The 10,820-nt window shown below is 50.5% G+C and overlaps 2 protein-coding genes across 3 annotated transcripts in view; one reads left to right on the top strand and one right to left on the bottom strand.

The window, feature by feature from the left end:
• The window catches only part of Adcy5 (adenylate cyclase 5), a 149,758-nt gene extending 141,214 nt beyond the window's left edge, over positions 1–8,544 (top strand). Inside the window, exons 18-21 of the mRNA XM_038344334.1 lie at positions 1,644–1,907; positions 2,624–2,828; positions 5,155–5,279; positions 6,364–8,544. Coding sequence (XP_038200262.1) covers positions 1,644–1,907; positions 2,624–2,828; positions 5,155–5,279; positions 6,364–6,492 — 723 coding nt within the window. The 3' untranslated portion in view covers positions 6,493–8,544. The remainder of the gene's footprint in view (positions 1–1,643; positions 1,908–2,623; positions 2,829–5,154; positions 5,280–6,363) is intronic.
• The window catches only part of Sec22a (SEC22 homolog A, vesicle trafficking protein), a 74,195-nt gene continuing 65,582 nt past the window's right edge, over positions 2,208–10,820 (bottom strand). Inside the window, exons 7-9 of one of the 2 annotated variants that reach the window (XR_006020892.1) lie at positions 8,207–10,723; positions 7,735–7,836; positions 2,208–7,029 (exon numbers count right to left, since the gene is read on the bottom strand). The gene's annotated coding sequence lies outside the window, so the exon portion shown is untranslated. The remainder of the gene's footprint in view (positions 7,030–7,734; positions 7,837–8,206; positions 10,724–10,820) is intronic. The other variant, XR_005287093.2, reaches the window with a different exon arrangement.

Raw genomic sequence — 10,820 nt, 5'->3', positions numbered from 1 at the left:
GCTCTGCTCGCCAGTGCTATCCTGGAGCAAGAACCCCCCTATCATTCCTAGTAACTGATGACTTGGTAGAAATAGTCCCTGCTCCCCTCAAGCTCCCCCTCTGCCCTTGTCCTTCGTTCCCCCACCTCCTACCTCCACAGACTTCCCCAGGTTCTGAGAGCTATGCACTGGGATGGAGGGCATTGACTCCAGTGTCCCCTGCTTATGTGGGTGGCTTGACCCTGTCACAAGCCGATGTTTGCTTTCCCCTGAAGCTGACCAGCAGGCTTATGATGCCAGCAGGTCTTTCCATCTCCTATTCTTCTGGGCTTTGGGGAGCTGGGAGGACAGCAGCCGACAAATAACAACAGAAACATGCCAGCAGCAGACCTGACAAGGAAGATGCGACGGTCATGCTCCCCCCTCACTGCCCTGTGCCTTTGCACCTGTCTGCCGTCCTAGGAGGAGGGCGTGTGCTGAGAACTGACTCAGAGGCAGGCACAGGTGGCTGCTGTTCATGGGGAGAGACAGTGGTCCAAGTGCCCATCTCATAGGAACATTAAGTCCCCAGGGCAAAGGCTAGGCAGGATGTCGGTGCAAACCATTGGACTTACCTGGAGTGCAGGGTGGCAGAGAAAGGATGGAGGTGTGCAGAGATCCCTGGGTCTCAGTGTAGCCTGTGTTCTCCCAGCCACATTTCCAGGGGTTCTAAAACTCACCCAGCTGTGGAGATGAGATCTTCTTACCTGGGGTTCTCAGGCCTGCCTTGGGACTCTCCATGCCCTCTGGCTTTGGGTCCTGTAGCCTTGAGAAGATCCTTCTCTTGGACAGCCACTGTCCACAGGGAAGACCAGGACCCTGAGATCCAGTCATGACCCAGCTAGAGAATCTGTTTGCACTGAAACACCTTTTTGTGTTGGAAAGCCCCAGAGACACTGGGTGGGTCTTTTAAAACATCTCTGCTATTGATGCTCTCTCTGCTTGCCAACCCCCATAGCCACTCCCAGGAAGGGGACCATTTTGTCTGCCATCAGGATGGAGGATACAGCTGACACCACTCTGTAATCCATACGTGCCACTCTGGTCAGTCTCCTTACCTGAGGTTATATACCTCTGTGTATGACCGCCTCTCTACTTCAGCCTCATGTGGGCCAGCATTACCTTCATGCAAGAGCTCAAATTTGTCTGTGCAGACCCAGGACCCAAATTGGGGGAAACCAAAGTCAGTGAGGTGATGCCCCCAACCCACCCTGGCTGATACCTTTCCTCCTGGGTGGTTGGCCTTAGCTGGCTTCAAAGCAAGTCTCCTCTAATGGGAAGTAGATATGGGCAGGACCTGAGCCATGTTCCTGAGGGACCAGTCTAGTAGAGCCGTTCTGGCAAACTTTTTCTGATTGCGTTTTCTAATCTTGAAAAAACAGGGTTAGGGTGTGGTGGAGGTGCTGTTTGGAGTGTGGACTTGGATTATGGCTCCTCCTCAGCTTCCAGCTCCAGTCTTGGGGAGACCTGCAGACTCTTTGCTCCCTTCTTCCACGTGTTTTGTTAGCCAGAGGCAGTGGGATTGTTTGGAGAACACGCGGAAGCAGAGACAGCCGGCACTTACCAGTTGGCAACAAGTGCTTAGGGCCGTTTCTGTCCCCTCTCACCGAGTCTTCTATCCCCAGGCCACAGAGGAGAAGGAGGAGATGGAGGAGCTGCAGGCCTATAACCGGCGCCTGCTGCACAACATTCTGCCCAAGGACGTGGCTGCCCACTTCCTGGCCCGCGAGCGGCGCAACGATGAGCTATACTACCAGTCCTGCGAGTGTGTGGCTGTCATGTTCGCCTCTATCGCCAACTTCTCTGAGTTCTATGTGGAGCTGGAGGCCAACAACGAGGGCGTTGAGTGCCTGCGGCTGCTCAATGAGATCATCGCAGACTTTGATGAGGTGCTCCCGAGGCCCCAACATGTCCCTGCTGCCCCCTTTCTCCATCTGGCAGAGGCTCTGATGGCAGGAGCCTGGCTGTGTCCCAGGTGCCATTATGGCTCCTGGCATAGATTACAGTGAGACAACCAAAGCCTCACACCTTACTTGTCCTGACTAAGGTCATGTGTGGATGTGTGGGAGCTGGGGTTTCTGCCCTTCTCTTTGAACTTGAGTCCCAAGTGGTCCCAGGGCAGAGATGTCCCAGTATCTGTGAAGGGTTTTGGGAGCAGGAGGGACCTGGGCAAAGGAAGAAGGCAGGCAGAAGAATAAGCCATTGCTTAATTTATTCGTTAAATCCTTGCAGAGCACGTCCTATGTGCAGGCCAACAGGGAGGGTTCCATCATGTCAGGAGCAGAGGAGGGATGCTGCCCCAGGGCATTCAAGTCATTAGTTAGGTTTCCAGAAGCCCGGAAATAGAAAAAGGGACACTAAAGTTAGGGGAGATTTTCATGAGTAAGGGACACATAACTTTCTTGTCAAGGGCATGAGACCTGGTAGTGATTAGTGACCTTGTCCTCTGGCCAGAGGCCCTGTCTAGTGGAGCAGTGTGGAGGAGCGCACTTGAACTGATGATCTGGCTGTGTAAGGAGGGGACTCACAGAACCAGGCTACCGTGTTTACTTCCACTTGGCCCCAGCATGAGAGGGTGACTCGGGTCTGAACCCCTTCTGTCTAGATCATCAGTGAGGATCGGTTCAAGCAGCTGGAAAAGATCAAGACCATAGGTAGCACCTACATGGCTGCCTCTGGCCTCAACGACTCCACCTATGACAAGGCCGGCAAGACCCACATCAAAGCTCTCGCAGACTTCGCCATGAAGCTGATGGACCAGATGAAGTACATCAATGAGCACTCCTTCAACAACTTCCAGATGAAGATTGGTGAGGGGCCAGCTGGGGGGGGGGGCGCTTTGTGGGCTCTCCCATGCTCCATCCCATATCCATGTCTGTCTCATGGCAGAAAAAATGAAAAGCAGTCAAACCAAATGCATGTTGTTAGCATATTTGCAAATTTATAAGTATATTGAACATATACTCTGATGGCAAAAGTGGAATACCTTTGGCCGATGATTTTATTTCGGCGTTTTAAGACAGAAACTCTCTACAGCCTTCCTACCTCATCCTCCCAAGTGTTGTGGTTATAGATGTGAGCTACCATCTCTGGCATGTTTTGGCCTTTTAAATCAGTGTAAGCTTAAGGACCTCTTGTGCACAAGGGTCTTGTCATGGTATGTTTGTGTACCAAGTATGTGCCTGGTACCTGCAGAGTCCAGAAGAGGCTGTCAGTCCCCTGGAACTGGAGTTACAAGTGGGTACTGGGAATTGAACTCCGGTTCTCCGGAAGACCAGCCAGTGATCTTTCTCTAGCCCCTATCGTACAGTGAGTGGGTTGGTTACTTCTGAGTTCTCGGTGTGGGCCAGTCAACTACTCTGAAAGCTGTGTAGTCCACACACGCTGGGACAGGCACTAGGGAGGGTGTGATGTGCTGTTAAGCTTGTGTGTCTTCACTTGACTGCATCTGAGGATTAAACCCGGGGCCTCACATTCTTCAGACAAGTGCTCTACTGAGTTATACCTTTGGGCTCCATCTTTGGCAAATGTCTTGTGGGAGGGCTTTAAGGGAGCTTACGTTTGTGTGTGTGTGTGTGTGTGTATACACACACATGCATGTGGAGGTCAGAGGACAACTTCTGCCATGTAGGTCCTGGAGACTGAACTCAGGTCATCAGACTTAGTAGAAAGCCTCTTTCCTGGCTAACCCCTATCATCAATTCCAACCATTTTATTTGAGTTTCAGCTCTGCAGAAGAATTGAGCGAACAGTGCAGGGAAAACCTACAGCCATCTTTGTATTCACACAGGCCTCCTGCTCCATCCACAAAACACTTCTAGAACTGCAGTTCTGAGCGTGCCACTCCCGGAGGGCACGGGACTGTTTTGCAGTGTGTTTGCCAGTTCATTCTGCAAAGGGAGCTCAGTTGAGGCAGTCCTCCCTTCTCTTGAGATTTGTAGCAGTGGAAATGCTTTCTAAAGAGCAGATCTTTGTTTTGGTCAAAAGTTTCATGCATTATCAACTCCCTGAGTGTCTCAAGTCATAAATGATTCAGATGTCAATTTTTTTAAGTAACAGTAATTCACAAAAATACTGGCATTTCAGTTCTCAAAATTAGCACATTAAACTGAAATATTGCATCACTAAAAACCAATATTGTGATCATTAATGTCCCAGGAGATATTTTGTTCTGGCCCAAGTGTCGGGAATCGGGCTATCCCTGAAGAGGTTGTTTACTTTGCCCTCTGGGCACAGTGCTTTGTGGATTGGACTTGGCTGCTGAAGGCCAGGCAGCTGCTGTAGTCAGCACACAGCCTGTGTCTGTGTTAACTCTGTCCGTGGTTTCATGTAATGTTGTTCCACTCATCCCATTCCCCTTCTGTAAATTGTCTCAACAACTGGACTGACCAGACTGGGGATGGTATGACAGACTCTACAAGCAGGCAGCTAAGTAGTCTTAGATGGCTTCTATTCCAAAGGCCATGCCACCAAGCTCAATGTGGTCAGCAAGGTGGTCACACTAGCATAGAAATAGCCTGTGGGGTTAAAAAGTCACATGATAGGACTAGAGAAAGAGACAAGACTAGGACAGGGAAATGGGTTAGGAGCAAGGCCTCAAGAACATCAATGGTTTAGGAAGGGAGACAGAGTGAGTTTGCTGTGGTTTTTTGAGTTGCTGCTGAAAATAGATCAAGAGGGAAGATTAAGAAAAGGCATTGGACAGCTGGAGAGACGACTTCCAAAGTGCTTAGGTGCTGGGAACCAAAGCCAAGTCCAGTGAGCCACCCTTAACTCCAGCATCCTCTGCAGGCACCCTCACGTGCATGTGCCATACGCTCCCAGACAACATGAATATCGTATGTTTAAAAGGAGAAGGTATTGGACTATGTTGGACACCACTGGAGACCTTGAAGAGGGTACACATGGCAGTGGGCTTGGAAGGGTGGAGTAAAGACACAGTGCACAGATCCCTGCTTTCTTGCGCTAACAAGAATGGATTGTGCAGAGAAGTGCGAGACTGGGGGATTAAGCTTGGCTTCAGGCCAACAGGGGTCAGGAGTACCTGCCACGTGCCAAGAGGTGGATGCTAGCAAAGGCAAGCCAGGTATGTGTGGGTCTTCAGCTAACGAGTATGGCTGGTTTCTGTCAACACAGGGCTCAACATCGGACCCGTAGTGGCTGGGGTCATTGGGGCCCGCAAGCCTCAGTATGACATCTGGGGAAATACAGTAAATGTGGCCAGCCGTATGGACAGCACTGGGGTACCTGACCGCATCCAGGTGAGTCCAAGCACAGCCACCACTCACAGCATGCACTTGAAGGGCCTCTGTCACCAGGAGCTTTTCACTGCAGGCCACACACAGCTCAGAGTTTCTCTTCTGATCCCAGGGTGATGTGGCTGTCGGGGCTGACAAACAGGGATGGGTCAGACTTTCAGTACCCTGGACAGAGCCCAGGGCCTGTGCAGCCCCCTCTGCAGAGCACAGTGGGGCAGACAGACCTAAGAGTGCCAATGGGAAGCCTGGGCCTCCTCAGCCAGCTGTACAGGAGAGCAGACAACTGTAGGGGAAGGTCACCCAGCAGGGCTTGCAGTTTTCCAGGCCTGTTGAGGACGGGGTCTATATGGCGCCAGCATCCAAGGGGAATGGGAATTACCTTCCCTTTCTCCATCCTTTGCATGTTCATGTTCATAACCCTGGGCCCACAGCTCTACAGTCCCTTCCTTCAATTCCTGCAGACTTGTGGTTCTTGTTCCATTCCCATACAAGATGTACTGCCACACATCTGAAGGTCCCAGTGCACTGTGGGAAGTCAGCTTCCCTGGCCTGTTCTTACAAGTGCTAATTGTACCATTTCCAAGGTATTTTTGCTGTATTACACTGTTTGAATTTGAATGTCCTCTCATTTGTCTGCCCTGCCCAACTGAATTGTTGGGTGCTGTCCAAGGTGCCAGGCCTTGCCATCCCTCCATCATGGAGCCATACTCTATCTAGGAAAGACCCAAGTCCTTCCCTCGGCTATTGGCAGTATCTGTTTGCCGAGTTCCATGGGACAGTGCTCCTCTGGAAGCCACAGAGTTTATGGACCCAAGCCTGTGCTCCACGTAGCACCTTAAGTGGCCCACATAGGTGCTTGTCACAGTGCTCAGCACAGGGAAGTGCTGACCACAACTACCACCACTCTGTTTCTAAGTAGGTTCCATGGATGAGCCCCTCCCTGTCCCCAAGAGCCAGTGGTAGATGGCCTTCCCCACTCTCAAGTCAAGACAGCAGCATGGCATAGGCACACAGAGGTAGATGTGCCCACAGCAGCTCATGGGTAAGGTCACTGATAGCCTGTCCTCTCCCTCCCTCTGATCCTCAGGTCACTACAGATATGTACCAGGTGCTGGCCGCCAACACATACCAGCTGGAGTGCCGGGGTGTGGTCAAGGTCAAGGGCAAGGGTGAGATGATGACCTACTTCCTCAATGGAGGGCCTCCCCTCAGTTAGCAGATGCCAGCTCGAGGTGCCAGCAGCCTGGCCTTCAGAGGAATGGGACAGCTTCTTTTGCACCGTGAGCAGATGGGGCCTGTGCTCCAGCCTCACAGCTGTGCTGGTAAAATTTCCACTTTGACTCAGAAGCAACTTCTGCCTTTTCTGGTGGGCATGGCCTTTGGCCAAGATCCAGGGTGCCAGTGTCCTGCGAGCACCAAGCTGACCAAAGATGTTTCCCTTGGCAGAAGATTCCGCTTGAGTTGAGCCTTGAGTTTTCTGACAGGTGCTGCTGCTGCATGGTGGGGGTGCCACTGGAGCCTTCGTTGGTGGCGCAGCATGGCACTTGGTGGCTGGCCTGAGGAGAGGCCTTGGCCATGATAGGTAGGTAGGCAGGCTCGAAGCTGACCTGGGGGCATCCAGGGATCTCTAGGGTCTGCTTTTCCACTGTGGAGAAGCCATGCCCCTGATGGTGTTTGGGGGGCAGGAATGCAGGAATTGGAGAGGTGTGGCCTGTGCCATCCTCTGTCCGCACCTCCACACACAGACAGTGCCCTGTAAGGGAAACAGGATTGTTGATGAGGGGGAAGCAAGAGGACACCAAGCAAGAAGTGGTGGCTCTGAGCAAAAGAAAATATTTATTAAATAAAACAAAACAAGTTTTCTGTGCCCTTCTTTAGACTATGCTAGTTGTATGCGTGTAAGAGACACACAAGCAAATGAGGATACCACTGGGGTAGGGAGGTGGGAACCCCAACTTGTCTTTTTGTATTCTTTATTTTGTATTATTGAAACCTTGGAAATCTATACCAAATTCTATATTTTGTAAATTCTCTATATTAGGAAATAGCTGTGCGCAGCAGGGCATTTCTGCTCCTCTATGCTGTACGTATGTCAGTGTGCGTACTGGTGTACGTGTGTGTTCATGCCGTGGAGCCTCTCCCTGCAGGGTCTGTTCCCCTCATTTCACACTTGGCAGTTTTTGGTTTTCCTAGGCACAGCCAGGGGGTGTGTTCTTTGGGATATTACACATTCCAATTAAGTAGACACAGGCGCCATGCTGGTCCCTCTCTTTCTAAGATCCCACTTCCCAAGTAAACAAATGGAAACAGAACAAGACGTCAGAAGGCATCACTCCCACCCCAGGCTGTGTCAAATGTCGTATGAAGTTTCTCTCCCTTCAGAGGCAGCTCCTATAAATTCTTGGGAGCTCAGCAGTGGCTAGGGCTAGAAGACACCCAGACTATATGGCCTACTCACCTGGCCCAGGTGCCGGAGGCTGTCTCAGAGAGGGTCCCTGTGACCTGGGGATGTTATGTGTAGGCCTCAGATTTGGGGAAAGGGTGTGGCCTTGCCTTCTACCTGCAAACACAGGCATAGTTACCCATAAAGGAAAATTAGCAAAAAAAAATTGTTAGTTTTGATGGGAGGGGGAAATACTATTTTTATAATTTCTAAGAACACATTTGGAAAATGATAAACTTGACCAGCATCCTTCCTGTCTGTGCCCAGATCTTTCACTGCTTCTCAGGGCGCAATTGTTCTCCCTCTAACAGGAGAACAGAGGTGAGGTGGCGGCTACGTGCCAGCTCAGTGTTACTTTGTTGCCACCTTCACCACCCTCCCCTTCCTCGTTTGAACACAGCACCCAAAAGCAAAGTACGAGCCCAGAAACCACACCCGCACCTGTTCTGTGCTCGACCACTCCACCCGAGTCCTGCATTGCCCTCACCTTTGACACAGGGGGCTGCTTCTTCAAATTGTTCTCCAGTTCCTAGCCCTCCACATGTCCGGCCAATGCTGGCAGGTTTCTGTTTAGCTTCCAACCAGAGTAGAGTGTGCGTGCTGCGTTTATACTGTGTTCTCCCTGTGGGTCAAGGCCTCGTGGAGGCTCCTCTCCCTTCCAGCAGTGACTGGTGACAGCGTGCAGTGCTAGCTCTTCGTTCCCTCTAAGGGGTGTGTGCACTCTTTTTATTCCTGCTCTTGCAAAAATGATACAATTATGATTTCCCATGGAAATTGAAAAGTCTATTTAAATAATTTAACTATTAAAAACACTTTCACTGGTAATGTGTCCTGGTCTGATTTTCATCCTGGGTTAGGGTGCAGGAAGGATGTACCAAAAAGGAAATGAAGAGTAGCCAGACCATTGGGAGGGGATGGCCAACTAGTCTGACCTGCACAGCTGGAGACAGCTGTGCATCACACCGGGATGGTCGCCACACAAATACCATCTCACTAAAGCCTCCTAGCCATCGCATTTCACTGAGGGAGAAACTGAGGCACAGGAGGCTGGTACTGTTTGCCTACGGCCACACAGCTGGTAAGTAACAGGAGGTGCAGGGCGAGTCCACAACGTGACCCTTTGCAGCAGATCCTATGTGCTGCACTCATCAAACTCAGGACTAACTGGGTCCAGGCAATAACTCTAGCAGGGTATGGGCAAATGACACTGGAAACAGGTAACAGGAAGGGGCCGGTGAGGAAGGCTTCCCTGCTCACACAGTTCTAGGCATGGCAGGCCTGGACTTCATTAGGGTTTCAGGTATACATGGAAAAGATGGATGTTACAGAGGCAGGGCTTAACTCAGAAATTAAGCTGGGCATGCCAAGTAGAAAGAAAACTCAATGATGAAGAAATTCAAAGTTGACAGGGTGTTGTAAAACACACCTTTAACCCGAGAACAGGCAAAAATCTGAATCTGGGACAAGCCAAAACTACACAGAGATCCTGTCTCAAGAAAAGAAAAATTCAAACTTCTGACTATTACTGGTCAAAGTGGGAACCAGCTCCTAAAGAAATCCCACCTGCTGTGGCTGGGCCCTCACGCGCTCCTGAAACCACACGCACATACACACATCACCTGATCACCCCAAAGGGGCAGTTGGAAAGTCCTTCCCATATCCATCACGTCCACGGAGCGAATCCCAGAGAATAGGTTCGGCTCTACATTTCTTCTGATGCACATCCACATTAGAAAGCTAACTCAGAGAATCTGTACGGGTCGGGTTCAGACACCCCATCCCTGTTTGTAGCTAACATGGTGAGCAACAGAGTAACAGCATGAAGCTGGCAAGGACTCGGTGGAAGTCCACAAGGACTTCCCATATCGGAGAAGATGAAGTCTGTCACAAAGCCATGCTACTTTAAAAACTCTCAAAGTTACACAGACATTTATGAATTTCCAAAAGCAAAATTCACCTGAGAGGCATAAGTTCTGAGGCTGAGGTTTTTCACATGGTAAATTATGGGTATTGGGCATAATGCTTCAACAGCCATACACTGAAGCCATGCTCCTGAACTTCTGAGCGCCAGACAGTCATCTGGGCAGGAAGCACTTGGACGCTGGGAGGTGGAATGCTGGGAAGCAGCGCCAAGAGACCTAACTGCTCCAGAGCTAGAGAGTGGTCACAGCAGCTCCAGGAAACCATGGCTTTGCGTCACCACCGAAAGTAAAACGTCATGCTGAAAAGAATGCATACCCCGGAGCATGTTCCTTCTCTGCTGGTGGCTGGTGGCAGGTCTGGAGAGCTCAAGGAGCAGCTTCCACTGCCCAGGATGCTCTGTCCATAGCCATGGTCTGTAAGAAGGGGCTTGGCACTCCTCAATGTCAGGAGTTAGTGAGTGGGGCGCTGAGAGGGCTCAGCAGGTAAAGGCACTTGCACTGAGTTTAATCACTGAGACCCATGTGGTAGAATCTAGAACCCATTCCCAAAAGTTGTTCTCTGACTTCCATATACACACAAATTACATAAACACACACATACGTGTGTGTATATACATACACATATATAGTTTTTTTAAAGTTGGTGATGCGAGATCCTTCTAGATTTTCTTCAAGCCCCAGGGTTCTGCTTCTGTTTGTGGGGTGCACGCATATATAGCCTTTTTCCTATCTTGCCTCTCCCTCCTCACCTGCAAGGTCTCTATCCCACACAAGAACATTGCCTAGTGAGGACAGCAGTCTGGCAGGTCCCCAAGGTCCCCTCTGTCATTTTCTAAGTATCTGTGCAGCTTTTTACCCAATTTCTGGATGCCAGACCACACATATAGCACCAACAATTGAGTTAAGATGATGACTTTAGAGCTATAGGCAGAGGCCAGTGAGGCAAAAGCACCATGCCACAGGGGTTACAGTATGATTACCTCCAATCCAAAGTCAGAAAAGGCCCTTGCTTTGCCTTCAGCAGAAGCCATGCAGGACAGCAACACCTCCGGGTACTCTACCTTGAAGCTCTGAACCACAGGCTAGGTAGGGAAAAGAACAGTGACAGTTAGAAAGGAAGTCCCTAGGTCAAAGAGGCAGCCTCCCAGCTCTCCACTTCAGCTCTGCAGTGCTAGTGAG

The sequence above is a fragment of the Arvicola amphibius genome, chromosome 10 (assembly GCF_903992535.2).
Source record: "Arvicola amphibius chromosome 10, mArvAmp1.2, whole genome shotgun sequence".
In the NCBI taxonomy this organism is placed as follows: Eukaryota; Metazoa; Chordata; class Mammalia; order Rodentia; family Cricetidae; genus Arvicola; species Arvicola amphibius.
Note: the sequence above shows the minus strand (reverse complement) of the source record. Positions and strands in the feature narration are given on the sequence as shown.